Raw genomic sequence first — 17,200 nt, forward strand, 5'->3', positions numbered from 1 at the left:
ATGTGTTTATGTCAAAAGGGATGTCTTGGAGACACATGCAAAATTTTCTTTTGAAGATTTTTTCTTCTGAGAGATACCTTAGGAAGCATCAAAGAGGCATTCTGCTGGGAATTTCTGAATATCTTCTGAATGAAAAGGGGCAAACCCCTTCTGCAGAGCCAGCTGTTGAATGTCCATTTACTCCAAACAGTGGTTTAGCAGCAAGAATGCAAAGTCTGCCTGGAGGCTGTTCTCTCCCTTGCAACAAATGACAGTCCATGGTTTTAGCAGCTTGTATAAAACATTGAAAGGAGTTTATCCCATTCCCTATATGAATTATTGGACTGGAGAAGGCTTTTGGATGCCTCTCTCTCTAAACCAATTGCTATGCCCAAGAATTAATAAAATCCATATTGAAGTGACAGCTGGTGGACAGAGCTGGCTTCTTCCTGCATCACTTGTCTCTCTAGTGGCTCATGTTCTGGGCTCAATGCACATTTATCCTTTTATTATGGCATTTATGGACTTCTATTTATTTATTTATTAAACCTCTGTTTTCTTAAGAATCATAATTGCACTGTTCAAAATCTAAGTTTGGTCATATCAGCACTAGTTAATAACATAATTCTTTCCTTTCACTCTTTAATTGCTGCCCTTCCAAAGGCATTCAATGGAGGAAATAAAAATGCAGACAAGTGAGAATATATTTTCTCAAAACTTTCAGTGCCATCATGAACCAGCTTCTGTACTACTTCAACTATTTCCTCTCTTGACAATGAGAGTTGTTTTTTCTTAATTCATGATTTCTTTCATTTTCACCACCCCCTAATTTATATGTACATTTCTCAAGCTGACAGAAACTTCAGACTGACTCAGTAGAGCAGTGGAAAGTGCATGTCACAACAACAGGGATTCAAATGAACTTTAGAGCAGAAATACATTTGCTTGTTTATTTATGCTGGGTTTATGTGGTAAGTAGCAAGAAGAGATAAAAACCATTCTTTTCAAGGGAGAGAAGTGGGGTTCAATCATTGTCAGTCTAGTAAGTGATTTCTGTTTTGAGACTCAGAGAAAAGAAAGACCAAGTCTGCCTTTGTTTTCTGGAACTCTGTAACCTGGGTCACCCAGGTAATTACAGCTTTACTTAAGAAACAGTGTGAGAGGAAAACTCTGCCACTGCTTGTAAGCACAAAGAAAAGACACTTGAGAGAATTAAATTGCATGATGACTTTTATAAGGCATCTGAATCATTTTGCATTCCACCTCTAAAGCAGAAAATGATGAGTTTAATATCATATTGTAGGATGTACCTGGTAAGCCTCTCAGAAGGCAGCTGTGGCATCCAGAGCTATTTGAGCCTAGTTATTCATTATTTTCTGCATAAAGGCTAAAGAAAATGTGACTATGAGACTTTGAACCACGTCTAAATTTATTCCCCCTCTCACTTACAGGTGCTGCAGCAATAGGAGCCCAGATGGGGGTGGGTTGTGGTGTGTAGATACTGCAGATACCCCTGGGGTAGGATAGCAGATAGCAGTGGGTTAAGTGTGTTGGCATGTGCTCATGTAAATGCAAACATATGTTTATTTACTTCATTCTCCCACTAAAGTTCTCCTATTTCCAAGAGCAACAATTTCAGAAGGTCACCTCTCTGCTGACTTTGCTGAAATTGCCATCAGCAGGCGACATTATGCATTTCATAAAATGTTAATTCTGTGATCCTACCTGAGTTGCTGGAGATCAGTAATTATGTCAAAATCTTCCAGAGAACCTCAACTGAAATATAAAACTCTATTCCCTTGCTTGAATTTGTGGGGGAAACAGTTCCTACATGTAAAGCACCTATGAATATGTATGACTCTAAAAAGGAAGAAGAAAGACCTTTATTGTTCAGGAGCATGGCATAGTCCTTGTGAAGCTTGCATGCAAACAAATTATCTGCTATTTGCTCTACTACTTGAGGCACGAGATGGAAAACTTTTAATGTCCCAGTGACTGGGCTGTTACTGTCCATTTTAAGGCCACAATAACTTTGTGTCTGGGAATAAGAGGACTTTTTTTCCATTAGGAACTCATGTGTTATATCAACAATGCACTGAATTATTTTGTTCTGTAATGGAGAATGCTCAACATGTTTCCCTTTGATAAAGTAATGAATGTGAGGAGGAGAAATGTGAAATGCTGAAATGCTGTTCTGCTCACACACAGCAGTGTCTGGGAGTAGTACATCTAACTGGCAATTACTCTAGCAATGTTTAAAAACATGCTGAATAGGATGGACAGTTGCAAGTTTGGACTAAATTTAGTGCACAGGAATATGTGAAATAGAGAATTTTACACCTTCAGTTGGAGGCTAAGGAACAAAGACCAGGAAAAAAGAAAAAAAAAAAAAAAAAAAAAAAAAAAAAAAAAAAAAGGCAATTGAATAGTCATTGTGGGCTAACTTAAGAAATTACTTTTCAATTTTCTTGAAACACATGACTTGAACAATATTTTTGGAACACTTGTTTGGGTGATGAGCTACCTCTTTAATGTCACAGCTTCCAAATAAGGGATCTGGAAACTTAATCTTTAGGTGAAGGTGACATCTGTGAAGGACACTGTTCCCTCACAAATAACCATTGCAACCAGATTATTTGAAAATGGTTTTGATGTACAAAAAAGATCTTCAAGAAAATTTCAGCACACTGGGAGACTTTATAATATTCTCTGTGACACTTCTACCAGGAATTTTTTTGACTAAGGGTCCTAGGAGAATTTAGAAAATACTCCAGTGACACTGTGTTAGACTGGATAACTTGATAATTGAATACTAAGCTGGGGCTCAGGTCACTCATGTTCTGCAGGTGAATTTCTTGCTGGATGGCTTATTGATAATTATCTTAGTAATCTGTGTCTGTGTATCTCTGTTTGTGGCCACCTTCTTTTGGAAGCAACTTGAAAACTATGAATGAATAAATACCACAAATCCTGCAGTTTACACCAGCAATTTTATTTGTCTTAAGTCACAAATTGTTCTAGTCTATTGTTATATATCTCACTGTGCTTCTTGATTACTTTCTGTTAGTAACTGTGTTCCTATAAAGAATTCTGTCTGGTTGTTCTAAAATAAGTATGACTTAGGTCACTGACTTCTGTGTGAAGGACATTCATGCTGTACAAATACCCAGTTTAACTAGATTATCTGCTCACTTCATCAAATCACTGTTTTGAGACTCTACAACATGTTCTGTTTTATGGTGATATGCCAGCGTGCATCTGATCTCATCAAATTCTGTTTGTGACGGGGAAATTATCTCATGAAAATAGTATTACTTAATCTTGCTTTTTAATTTCTGTATGCTTGGAGAGGAAGAAAATCCTGTGTGGTGTTTCATCCTGTCAATGCTAATCTTTCTCCTCAGTGCTGTATCTCCAAATAGCAGATGTGTGCTTTATTGCAGGGCTGGTCCTCTACAGCACAGCAGAATGTTTTGGCAGGAGCAAACAATTTATTGTATTAGAGTCAAACACAATCAAATGTTCCCTTTCCTATGAAGCATGGTCAGATATTGATATTGCATTAGCTAACATTTTAACATAGCAGAGGCTTAATAAGATACATTATTACTCTCTCTAGGCTGTTTAATTAAACTAAACTGTCTCTGTGTATTATACATTGGTTTTCTGCCAGGGGAAAGTAAATCTGTATTATATTAGTGTCACATACCAAATGACGTTCTCCCCCCATCAGAAGAGCTGACACTGCTGTGACATGAGCTGCACAATCCAGCCTGTCTTCCTGTTACACTGAGAACACAGCTCAGAATTCTCCAGCAGCCAGAGTAAGCCTTGTGTGCAGCAGGAGAGACTTGTGGCTGCAGAGCTTCTGCTGTATCTCAGTACTGGGAGAAGCACCATAAGCATCGTGCTGCCAACAGAGCTCTTCTCCATCCCTCTGTTGAGACAGGGACACCTGAGGTCTGGGCACCAGGACAGCTCCAATGGCCCCATGCTGGCCAGGTGACAGGGATGGGCCCATCACGTCATTGGTTCAGGTCCAGAAGTTGTAAGAATTTGGGGAAACTGGATAATTCAGTGGGATCTGCTCTGGTATCACTCTTTAGTGCTGGGCATTGTCATCCATTGCTCTTGATGGCACTGTATGCAGTGATCCAGGTGAACATTCCCTCTTTTCCACTGATGCCATGGGAAGGGTGTGGGGAGAGCAGGCACTTCTGTGCTAGGGGGTCCTGATGTCTTCTTTTAAAGCAAGAGTTGGTACAGAATCCTGTAGGGAGCTACAAGCAGAGAGGCATTCCAGGCACTTGCTTTGGAGAGTTGTTCTGTTGAGTTACTGCTAGAAAGCAGAGGAGACAAAACATTAGCAGTATTTCTCCTTGATACAAAGAAATAAACTGCACAGGAACTACTGGAGTCTTTTTTTACACAATTTTGAGCCTGTTTCACCTGGCAGAAGGGAACATCTGCATAATTCAATGCAGAACTGTGCAGAGATGGCAAAGCTATGCCCAAATAATCGTGCTCTAGAACTGGAAGGTGCATATTTTTATCACTGGCAGTAAGCCCTCTATCAAAATGAAGGATGTTTTGGCTCTATTTTGCACAGTGTCCTGTGCAAAATGTTCCAATATTCTCAAAAAAAGGTAAAGAAATGTCTGTCATGGTCCTTTGTTGTATTTCACATGCCCCCATGGAGAGGCAGGAATGGTTGGGTGCCTCACAGTGAGATCTCCAGTGTGGCTCCCTGGTGCTGGCACCATGGATGGGTTCAAGAATGGCAGTGCTGGATTTATGGGAGGCTTCACCTGCATAACTCACTTATGATTTATCTCATGCTGAATGTTTTGTTGTTGTTGTTGTTTTTCCCTCAACAGAAGATTAACCTGGAGTTCTATATCGACATCCATGCCCACTCCACCATGATGAATGGCTTCATGTATGGGAACATCTTTGAAGATGAGGAAAGATTTCAGCGACAGGCTGTTTTTCCCAAGCTACTCTGTCAGAATGCTGAAGACTTCTCTTATGTAAGTCAGGTTTTTCTTAATTATTTTTTTCCTAGGGTTTTTTGTTTGTTTGTTTGTTTGCCTTTATAATAAAACTCTGGCTTTATTTGATTGAGTGAACTTTATTTCAGTAAGAATAGAAGGCTTCTTAAAATTTTTATTATTAGCTACCATCTTCTCTCTTATTCAACAGTGGTAAGTTGTGATCTTATATACTTCATCAGACGTGAACAAAAGCAGGTTTTTCATCCTCTGTTTAATAATCTTTGGTTCTGAATTACTGGCACACCTTGTTTTTCTCAGATCTTTTTTCTTTTGATCAACTGGATTGATTTTATTGTTCCATTGTTTATATTAATTTGTCAAAGATTTTATTTGTACACTCCAAATAATAATATGCAAATAGCAAATAGAAATAAAATTAATCAGCTTGAAAGAAAAGGTTAGACAACATCTGTTGAAAGTTGTGGCAAAGGGAATGTGTGCTTTTGAAATTCTTTGATATTACCGTAGAAAACGGTTCTGCAAAAGGATTTACAATTGCCCAATACTTACCAAGTGGAGAGTGGGAAAGGGGAATTTGGGTTCAAGGAACAGCTTCTTCTTACCCAAGGAGACCTCAGTGATTGAGTTTCTGGTCTACACCTGGTTGTTTCAAAAACACATTATGGATAAGGGGCATTCAAAGATCACAGCAATGAAAACCTGCAATTGATAGGAGTTGAGAGATTCTGTGCTCAAGTGTGGGATTTCTCTCTGCTACCGTTGGAGTTTAAGTGTTACTCTTAGCACAAGCCTTGGTTGACAAAGGGAAAATCTTTGAGAAGGTGATGTAGGAAATAGAAGCCAATAGCTAAACAAACAGCACAGTCTCTCCCTTTTGACTCTGGAGCCCAGAGTTCCGCCTAGGTGCTACTGGCACTGGTTGCAATCAGCTTTCCCCTGGCATCCCACTGGTCTCTTGAGGCTGGAAGCTTTTCCCCTGCCATCCATCCAGTCCATTCTTCCCAGGGCAGCTGAGCAGATAGAAGTGTTGGAAAAAGGAATAGCCACAAAGTGTCTGACAGGTGGGTCTGACATGTCCCCAGGTAGGAAGGTCTGTTTTCTTGTTTCCATCTCCAGCTGTTTGGGCTATGTGACTTGTTGGAAAGATCAGCTGAAGAGAGGAAAGGAATCCAAAATGGGAGAGGGAAATGTGCTGAAGACTTAAAATAGTGTATGTAAATATGCCCTACTGCCTGCTCAAAGGGAAGGGGGGAAGTGCATCGTTAACATTACCAGGCTGGTGTTTGAAAGTGTGGGAATGGACCACTGTTGTTACTAATGAATTTTCCAAAGCTTCAGGAGGTCTCATTTACATTGTATGCTGCTGCGGCCATTTGTTGGGATTATAATACTTCAACAGCAGCACTTCAAGTGAAAACTGGCGGCTGCATGAAGTGTTGTCCATAATTGACTAGCTCCATGTCTTCACACAGCACAGAGACAATGTTCCATTATGTTATCCATTGACAGTATCATTGAAAAGATTACTCTCCTTAAAGCATCTGTCAACCTTGATTGATTTACAAGGGACAAAGCACTGAAAAGGTTTGAAGTGCGGGTACAATTTTTGCCACCGTTTAGCATACATAATGGTTCTCCTTTGATGTCAAAAGCTCATCTTCTATTAATAATGCAGAGGGCTTTTGAATGCAGGCTACTTGTATGGAGTTCCACACTAATAACCTACTTGCTGTGAAATGGGATTCACTTTGGAGAAGCAGTCATTTGGGTTTTACATGTTCGGAATGAATCCCAACTCAAAGGGATTTCTTTCAGTGCTCTGCATGATTGCAGCTGAGCCCTGCACGGGTTAGGGAAGGCAGGCAAATCCTAGTCTGCTCCTCCAGCCAAGAATCTGGCAGGAATCACGCAGCCAGATGCAAAGGAGCATGAACAACGAGCCTGGGATGATGCGATCAAATGCCTTGTGCCGTTTTGTCTGGCAACCTTCTATTAATATACTTTAGAGTGCATTTCATGCCTGGGCTGCTTTCTTCACCTGTCATTTCCAATAGGCCTTTTTATTTAAATGACAGTATCCAAGGGAGATGGGTGATTAGAGTAGGGGATGGGTAGGGGATTTGTACCCACACGGCTGTTATGGGACCAAAGGAGAGTCACCCGGTGTCTCTGTGCCCTGTCTGTTGGATAAAACACATGACCCTGCAGCTCTCTGACTGTGGTTCGCAGGCATAGGTTTGTGAAAGGGACCAGAAATTCCTCATTTGTACATGACTTCAGAAAACAGAGGCCTGCCTTTGGTTTAGCTGTCAGTGTGTGAAAAGGAAAGTGAAAGAAGGGCCAGGATGTTTTACTCCCAGATAAATACATGAGACACTCGTGGGCAGCTGTCTGGGCAAAAGGGACAAAATCTGGAAGGAAAACATTTTATATTTTCAATGTTTAAGAAGCATATTTTTTCAACACTGGGGAGTAAATATAATCCATATGAAAGCTCTAACAGTGAAAGCTGGTATGCTCTTTTGAAAGGCTGACTCATTGCGTTTTAGGAGCAGCTGTTGACACCATGTCTGAGTACATTACACATCAGCCATGGCTTGGAGTAGTTGCAGTTTTTGTAGGGATGTTCTTCATTTGACCTTTCTTATTTTGGGAGAGTGGATTAGTCATAAGGACCAGACACAAGCATTTGAGCATTTCAAGAACCTGCTAGTCTTAGGGGTGGCTAATATTGACCTTTGTGACAGTATGAGAGGAGACCATCTGTTCTCTCTGGTTCATTTAAAAGAAGCAACTGCAGCCATTCTTGGGTGGCTTTAACACTTTGGAAAGATTGCTTTTCTTTTCAGTTAAAGGATAAAGACCAGAGGTACTTGGCCTGATCAGATCAGTTTGTTGTGGGGTTTTTTTTCTTCCTTTGGACTCTAAACTGGTAGCAGTAGGGATACATTTGAGTTCTCATTTCAATTTTTTGTATTGAACCTCCGAGCAAAGAACCTTCCTTAGAAACGCTGCTTGACCTTTGTGTGCCAGGGTTAGCCAAAGACCCTGATAAAAACTTGGGGTCCATTACGCTGGGTAACTGCTAAGGAAGTCCACAACCCTAAAAGCTTCCAGTCATGCTGAGAAAGAGATAGAAAGTGGGTAAGAAATTATTGCTTGAAGAAGTTGGAGAATAAAACTCGGATGTCCCAAGTGCCAGCCTTGTTCCTTTGTCAGCAGTTCCCTGTTTTATATCACACTCAAGAGTGAAGTGTCTGGACAGCAACCCACCCAGTTTCCTTTAGGGGAGCATGTTGTTAACTCCAGTGCCATAACACTGTGACCTAAAACATGTTTTAGAGCGTATCTCAGCAATATGAGAAGATGCAGATATGGAATGATTTGCACTAATACTTTTTGTGGTGGTGTTTTGCTCCATTGCTTGTTTTTAATTTGGATATCAAACACAGAGCAATGAAGAAAAACATTTTGATCTCTTTATATCTTCTGCTGCCTTTCTTTAATCCACAAACTCCAGATCTGCTGTTCTCATTTTCACAGCATCCCTCTTCAGGCTTTCTTAGGGAAGATGTGTTTGTTCCAGCAAACCTCCTCCATTCTACCTATGGCAGCTCTCTGGGTTTTTATGATTTACCCTGGCTGGATACTTCCCTCTGAAGGCAGTGATGGTTCAAGTGCCTGAGGCAGTAATATCAACACTGAATGATCAAATCCCAATAATCTCTTCTAAAATAACAAAAAGCCAGCTTGTGTTGCATATGGTTGGACAAGGAAGGAGAAGCAGTAGAAAAGTTGCCTGGAATTTATCCTGAAGTAAAATCCATACTCACTTGCATCACCACTTCTTAAGTGCCTTTCTGCTGTTTTGGTCAAAAAAGCCTCTTTTCCCAGAAAGCCAAAAGCTGGCTGTGTTCAGGTAGGTTTTGTTAACATCATGCAAGCTTAACAGATCTACTCAGAAATATCTTAAAACCTGAGCACAACAAATGATCCTGCCTCCTTTTTTTTTTTTTTGCAGTCTTGTACCAAGGCATATCCAGGAAGACAAATACAGCTATTATATACTTTAGCACTCCTCTGGGATGCATTTCTGCTTGCTGCTTCTTGGACGTGTTGCTCCATAAAATTATTTATTTATTTATGTATGTATTTATTTATTCTGGAGACTGGGTGAGCCAAGACAGGAAATGTGTTTCTGGTGGCATAGGGAGCAGATTGTAGAGTCTGTCCTTCTAAGTGTTACAGGCTTTGGTCTCACAAGGACTCTGCCTTTTGGAGAGTCTCAGGGAAATGAAATTGTTCCATTATGTTGTGCTGCACCAGTTCACCCCTCCTTGTATAGGGAGGATTGAATTTGTATTGAAAAGAAAAGCAGGGGGGGAAGTGTTGGAACAAATGGATTTTCTTTCAGTACCTTCTTGCTTTGTTGTTTGTGCATATAGGAGTCGACAGCCCCTTCTCCATCCCCACACAGGTAGAAATTTAGAATGTACACAGAAGAAACAAGTTTTCATAGCAATTTTATGGTGTATTTTTAAAGATCATCATTACTCTTACCTAGTGTCAGCACACTGGGAGCAGGTGACAGCCTCTCAGAGCAGCAGCAATGAAAGGAACTGCTGTAGATTCTCCTGCAAGCTGCCTCTCCTGCAGAGCACCACAAATTCCCTCAGATGGGACAAACTGCTGTGAAGGGAGGACAGGAAGGTAGTCAAGAACTGGACACTCATCCCCCTGGCAGAATATCTTTTTGGGTATTACCTTTTTAACCACATGATACTTTAACACATGTAGAATACACCTCTGGCTCAGAGTACTGTCCTGGAGCAGTGAGAGAGCCAAGAAGGAGTGTGGGCAATGGGCTGCACTGGGTTGCTCTGAGAGCAGCATCCTGTCCCACCTTAGGAAGGTTGTGATCCCCTGATTTAGGCCTCCAAGTGAGAACTTCTCTGTGCCACGGAGCAAACCCCTTTTTCTGCAGACTATTCAAAGCATGATGGCTGCATTTTCCTTTTTGCTTCTCATTGTCCTAGTTTTCTGTCATTTGTATAAATGATTATGAAAGCACTCCCAGGAGACCACACTCATGCTCATAAAAGTATTGTAAAGAGAAGCATTGCAGGCTATTGCTAGAGGCTATTTTATTGTATATTTTGAGGAAACGTCTCGTTTTCTACTGACAAATGGGGAAAGTGAGAACTCCAGAGACTTGAATTATTTTCTAAACAGTGTGATTATTCTGTAGAGCTTAGACTAGGAAATGCCACCATTGGCATCTTTGCAGGGTGATGTGCTCTGAGAAGCAGAGGCAGTTATTAGTAAAAAAAACAGGGAGGGGAAAGCAGACCTTTCCTTCATTATTAACCCGAAGCATTTTCAGATCCTCTATTTGTGTAAATCACTGGTCACAACTTGGGTTGGCTCTTAAAAGGGAGATAAGTTCCAGAGTCACTCTGGGTGACAGGACAATGTCTGCATAGCTGACATTGTCACCTGTGGCTAAGTGAACTTCTGGTGATGGGGAGATGCAGACTCACTGAAGGAGGAGCTGACAGGACCTGAGGAAGGATGTTTCGGGATACAAAACCGTGGGTGGGTGTGTGTGTGTGTGTTCAGGATGGCAGATCCAATAACAAGGAACTGTGAGGTTTGCCTTCAGGATGGGGTGGAATCTGCCTCCTCCTCTTGTTTTTTCCAAGTGGGTTGTGATGGGCTGCCCAGCTCTGCAGGGAAAACCTTGTCTGGCTCTGGGAAGGTCTCAGGCCATCACCACTCTCCTTTGTTTGGCTGCAGACGTTGTTTAAGGATCTCTCTCTCAGAAGAGCTGCTGGTTTGATTTGGATTCCAGTCGTGTTAGCTGCTCTGCTAAAGCAAACTCAATAAACAACTTCAGAGCTGTAGCACCGGAGGAGGTGGGAGCTGGGAGCACAATCAGCTCAGGTGCACTTGAGGAAGGATTCTGGGCAATGTGAAATGCAGGCACAATCCCTGCACTGGTGCTGCCAGTGTGACTGGTTCAAGGTGCAGAGACCTCCATCAGTGCTGGAGCTGTACAGCAGAGCACAGATATTAATGAGCAGTAAAAAGTGCAGCTATTGTACTTCTCACAGGTGAACAGCTGAAACCCTGAAGCGTGAAAGCCAGTTACTTTTTTAGCTGCAGAATTTCTTAAAAAAAAGAAAAAAGAACTAATTTGGTACTTTTGGTCTTGAGGCATAAACTGAGAGCTTATAAAGATTTCTCCTTCCAACCCCTGTGCTAATGACCATGCAAATATGTGTTTTTATCAGGAAACTTAAGCAGGCATGACTGAAAGACACTTGGGAGGGGGAAAGATCTGGTGTTCCTTCACTGCACATTAGAGGGATAATGAAGCCCCTCAGGGAGCAGATGTGTGTGTGGTGACAATCTACCTTTAAACTGTTATTTCTCTGAGGAGAATTGCACTTTAAATCTGGAGAATGTGGTGCTACGCAGGTTGTGTGCTCATGGTACTCCTACAACGGTGATGCTACCTCTAAGAAAGGGTGATTGCTCTCTGCTTTCCAGAGGAGGAAGAAACACAGAGGAGAATTATTAAAAATCTCTTAGGACTTGAGCTATTTGGTCTTCAAGTTTCAGTTTTAGGTATGCTCAGATTCTCGGTGCAGGTCAAACTGTTCCAGATGTCCTCTGCATGCCTTTCCTCAGATCTCTGCAAATCAAACTCTAGATCAGAGACTATTACCCAGCTAAGCCCCAGCTTTGCTGCCCAACTCAGTGTTTCCTACCAGGCACAGAAGTTATGAAACAAAATGCTGTCAAACTGCAGAACCTTCTGCAAGAGTGAGTGAACCCTATTCACAGGAATATCAGTCTAATCTGCCTGTTCCTAAGGGATCTGGAAAAGCTTCAAACAATGGAATTCTTCTTTGAAATCATCCTGAACTTTTCTAAACCTCCTCTTCCCAGATTTCAGTAGTCACAATTGATTTTGAGATGAAATAAGTTTTCTTTCTGTGCATCAGAAACATGGCTAAGCTGCAAGGTGAGATGAATTGTGGGGTAATTTTGAGCTCTGTTCCCATTTCATCACACCTCTGCTCCCAGAATCCTTCCTCTTTGCCTGCTCCCTCCTTCAGATCAGCTGTCTGCTTTGGGAATTGATGCTGACTGTAGCCTGTCATATAAATTGGAAGAAGCCTGCCTGGTAGCAGCCTCCCAAATGCCATGATTTCCAAGTCTCCAGACCCAGTTGGCATGGAGCTGATGATAGTCTACCACAAAGAGAACAAAACAAAAAAACAAAAACACCCCAAACCACGCCAACACATCTACCTTCCAATCAATTAATAGAGTTAGAGCTGGTGAGAGGTGGGTGTGGTGAGAGAGTCAAGTTGGCTTTTAAAGTGAGAAGTTTGGTCAGTGCTTCCAGAGAAGTAAGGAGGTCAAGTTTTACTTGTCGGACAGTTTGGCAGGGTCAAAGCAGTGACATCTGGACACATCATGGCAGGAATCAGCTGTACCCACACAAGGAAAGCAAAATGCCAGTTGCACATGTTTAAAGCTCCCTGTGCAGGGGGCAAACAGAAGAGCCACGGTTTGTAATATTGCTATTTGCAGCCTTCTGTAGCAAAGATTCCAAAGCCAGTGCATTTCTGTGCCCTTTCTCAAACTTTTGCAGACTTCAATAAAGCATTCTAGAAAATGAGAGTGAGTGAGTTATGGCTGATACTGTAAAACTGCTCTCTGAGATGGATTTGACACTGTCTGGGCTCCAGTCCATTTCCCAATGGCACGTCTATTCTTCCTTGATGACAAGTGTGCCATTCCTTTTTTCTAGAGCACTAACTTTTTTATGATCACCTTTTTTTTTGCCACAGTGGGGCACTGAGTTCAGGGCTCGTAGAGGTCAGACCTGCTTTGGAAAAAAAGCCTTTCTCTTCAACTATAAGAGCAGCATCAGCAGACAGCTCTAGTGATGTTGTAAATGAGTCCTGATTACACTTGGCCATTGCTGGGATTGATCACTGAAGAACATGAAACCACTTGTATGCATGATCCCAGTTTACTCCAGTAGGTAGTTTGTTTTGTTTTGTTTTGTTTTTGGTTTTTTATTTATTTATTTATTTATTTATTTATTTATTTTTAAACTGTAGGATGAGCAAAATGTATGCAGTTCTACTGGGTTTGGAGTGGTGTTTTTTAAGGAGTTGTTAGGCTCAGTTGTGAAGCACAGCTATGGAAATGGCATAGGCTGACCCAGCATATTTTTAATTATATATTGCAATATAAAGCCATTCTCTAATCATGAATCCTCTTAGTGTTTTTGTCTCTGCTTTTCTCCAGGAAAGATTTCTAACATAATTTTCTGATTTTTGAGCATGCAGTTGTACATGCTACATCCTTTTGTAGAACATTTCCTGGACCTACCTCATCTATATATATCAACAACTATAGGGAGGATCTCTTTATTCTGAGTTTCATGCAGATACTTTTTTGTGAGGAGAAGTGATCATCTGAGAATCATTCATGTACACACTAGAGCTCAGATTTTTGAAGATATATGCAGTTTACTACTTCCTTCCACAGGCACATCCATAATCAGTTGCAGGAGATGCGAACAGCTGGTAAAAATCTCTCTCTTGGATTTCGGGAACCTCCCTGGACCTTGCTATGCCAGAAATTCATCTTCTGCATTCTGTCAAAGCCTGTGACCAGATTTCTGCCTGGTTGGCATTTTTCTGATTTTTTTTTTTTTTTTTACTTTTTATTTCCTTTTCTTGCTGGGTTGTGGAAACACCTTAGGATTGGTCAGAAATGATGTGCAGTCTGTACCCTGGATCCCATGTGAGGAGCCTGGCAAGGTCTGACTCACACTGTGGTCATACCTTGCTCCTTTTTTCTTAATGTGTTGAGCAATTACAGAAGATGACAAAGATTCACTCCCCAAAAAGTTCTGGATGAGAAGGTCCCTTAGTCCTTCTATCAGTGAAAGGCAGACTGAAGCTCCCATCCATCACTGGCTGGGCACAGCCTGCTTGACCTTTCATCCTTTTTTGTTATCCCTTCTTCTACTCAAAAGTGGATCCAGTTTTACTGGAGTTTGCCTCCAATTTCTCCTTTTGTGCAGCCTGAGGTTTTCTGATGCTCAAACAAGACAAGTTCCTTCTGAGGTCACACAAACACTGAGGAGGGGCCCCACCAGCTGAAGCTCCCACCATGCAACTTCCACAGATTCCAAACCCATCAGGGCTAGAAAGGTGGCCTGGGGCAAATTCAGTCTCAGATGTGTGAGAATTCTCCCTCTGTGCCTCTTGGAGCCACTCCTGTGAGTGATAGAGGCATGCAGAGGCAATCAGCACCCTGCCTAATTTGTGAGTGTGGGCTGCCCAGGACATTCATTCCAGTCATTGTCAGTGGGAAGATGGAGCAGTGCTGAAGAGCCAAGAGCTCCTCCTCAGCCCTGGAGGAGCTGCCCAAGCTGTTGAGCTCACAAACTGTCTACCAGGGGGCTGAATTCACTGAGGAGACACACTGTGGGGCAGAGTGTCCAAGGCACAGGGATTCTGGCACTTCAACAGGTCTGACCAAGGGCCAAGATTTTTTTATGCTTTGAAATCACACCAGAAAGAATTTACATGTGATTTTTTTTTTTTCTTTCTCATTTCCTTCCATGCATCTTTATCTGCTGCAATGTTTGAATAAGGACCAGTTGGTTCACAAATGTCTCTGTGCTGCCTGGCTGTTTACTGCCATTCCCAGTGGGGAATCTGGCCACACAGTTTTACACCCAGCACAGCATGGGGAGGAGGAATGAAGTCTGAAGAAGGAATGGAGACCTGGGGAAGCTGCCCACTAGTGCCTGATGTGTAGAGAGAAGGTCAGCACACCTTGAGGCTCCCAAATGGGTTTAAAATCTGTTTTTCTGTTGAGTGTCTTCCCACCAGAAAGAAAGGGAATCCTTTGCCCTTCCTTCTCTGCTTTTTTAACACTGGATTTTTGGCAGCTTCTAATTCTGTGGATAGCTATTTGTTCACTGAATTTTCCCACACCAGCTGGGAAGCAAAGTCCTTCTGTGAGCTTTAATGTATCTGTGTGTTTTAATAATGCATTACTGTTGATTTTATACAAATATCACTATTTAAGAACTTCAAAGTCTTTGGTGTTCCCCCCACCCTCCAGATTGTACTTCTCTCTGCTGCTGTTGTTAACACTCCCATGCGTTTCAGACTTGGAGAAATAAATATTTGTTTAGCTGTTCTCCTGCTGTGCCTGCTCAGTGCCTTTGTTTAATGATGACTTCAGTTTAGCTTTGCAAAGGGGTTTAGGGAAATAGATTCTCCCAGAAAAGCAAGAGACTCATTTGCAGACAACTTTCCCTGTGTTTGTGCCCTCCTCTTGCCACCCCCACTCTTTTTTTTTCCCCCAGATTAGAGTTTGATTAAATAAATGTGTGTGGGCAAAACTTCAGGATCAGCTGTGGTGAGGAGTCAGAGTTTTACCTGTTTTGTTTGTTTGTTTGTTTGCTTGTTTGTTTTTTTCCCCTCACTCTGTTTACCTTGGCCTTAAAACAGTGAGTAGAGGGTTAGACTCAGCAAGTACCTGCTGCTCTTTCTTGTCATTACCTCAATTTTCTTTAAACTGTAATTTTCTTTTTCTCATATAACATATGAAATCATATATTGGCTTATAACACTTTCTCTAGATCCAGGCCCAAGATGCTGTTTCAAAACATGTATTTGTCATGTTCTACCCCAACCTTCTTGAGTCAAATGAGAGATTTTACCTTTTACTCAAAACACCATGTTGGTCTATGCCATCAATTGTTTTTTTTTTTCAAATTGAGGACAGTTATAACCTCCAAAATCTACATTTGTGCACTTAAATGAAGGGTCAGCTTTTTATCCCTGGAAATTCAGTACCACTTGGCAAAGAAATGAACAGAGGATTTTATTAATGCCTTTGCCATTTTCAAGTAACTTTATACAGCTGAAACTGAAACTCTTCTATTAAACCAACACCCCAAAACACACATTAAAAAAGGGAGCACAGTCATATACACCCTCAAAACAAAATCCAAACCCCCAAGCCCCATGAAATAGCATTATAAAAATTCAAAATCTGAAAAGTTGTAAATTTTGGTGGGGTTTTTTTTTGTTTGTTTGGGTTTTATTACCATTTATATAACTGTCTCAATAATATTTAAACTACTTATGCTTCACTTTTGAAATACAACAAATAGAATTTTGCCAATAACTAGATTCAACTTCTGCTAGAAAGCAAAAATCACTTCAGTGAAGTAACACATCAGACTCTCTCTTCATATATTTCCAGCTGACAAGGCTTTAGCCTATTGCAGGAAATTTTTTTTATTATGCTTCAGTGCATGACCTGGTACTTGTGTGGCTGAGTTTCATCTGACTACAATCACTCTGGTCCTCAAAGTCATCCCACTGCTTTTTTTATTTGTATGATATTCAGAACCTCCTCCATAATGATGATTCATTCCACAGTGTGTCATCAGCAAATTTTGTTGGCATGGTCCTCGTTTACCGTGCCAAGAACTGTGATGAAAATATTATGTAAGATTTATCTCAAGAATCATCTATTAGGAATTCTTATCATAACTTTCTTTTAGCCTGATTAAGATAATGGGAAATAGGAAAAGGATTTCACGTGCAAACTGTATCCCAAAAACAGGAACTGTACTCAGCAGATACTTGTACGATTTGTTTTTAAACATAATTGATGAGATTCCATAACTCACAAATGTTCCAGATCAGTAACTGAGTCTCCTACTCACTGAAGTACTTCTATCCCTAATGTCTTCCCTGAGTCACCTCCTCCCACATTTTCCTTGTTTTTCCTGTGCCAAATACAGCCTCAGAATTAGCTCAGTCCCTTTGTGAGTGATGCCTCTGCACACAGAGCCCAATATCCTGTCCTGACACATTTTTTTGTCCTGTCCCTTTGAGTTGTTTCCATCAGCTGTTGGTGCTCTCATGCATTAAAAGTTCCACTCCAGGCATTTGTTTGAACATGAAGCACCATCCACTGAAGTTGATGTTCACTTGGCTCAGGGAACAATCCCCTGAGCATGATCATCTTCCTCTGTTTCTGAAATTTAACTGAGGACAAAGCTTCCCTCAGTTTCAGAATCTCATAGTCTTTTGAAGGTTTCTTTTGCAGGAAGCTGGAGAACATTCCCTCTCATAGACCTC

General features: G+C 41.3%; 1 protein-coding gene across 1 annotated transcript in view; it reads left to right on the forward strand.

Moving 5' to 3' along the window:
- Positions 1-17,200, forward strand: part of AGBL4 (AGBL carboxypeptidase 4) — a gene marked incomplete at its 5' end in the record, with an annotated part of 886,698 nt that overhangs the window by 787,067 nt on the left and 82,431 nt on the right. The window contains one exon of the mRNA XM_083868088.1: positions 4,857-5,009. Within this exon, the coding sequence (XP_083724214.1) occupies positions 4,857-5,009 (153 nt within the window). The remainder of the gene's footprint in view (positions 1-4,856; positions 5,010-17,200) is intronic.

Source organism: Zosterops lateralis (genome assembly GCF_965231275.1).
Source record: "Zosterops lateralis genome assembly, chromosome: 9".
In the NCBI taxonomy this organism is placed as follows: Eukaryota; Metazoa; Chordata; class Aves; order Passeriformes; family Zosteropidae; genus Zosterops; species Zosterops lateralis.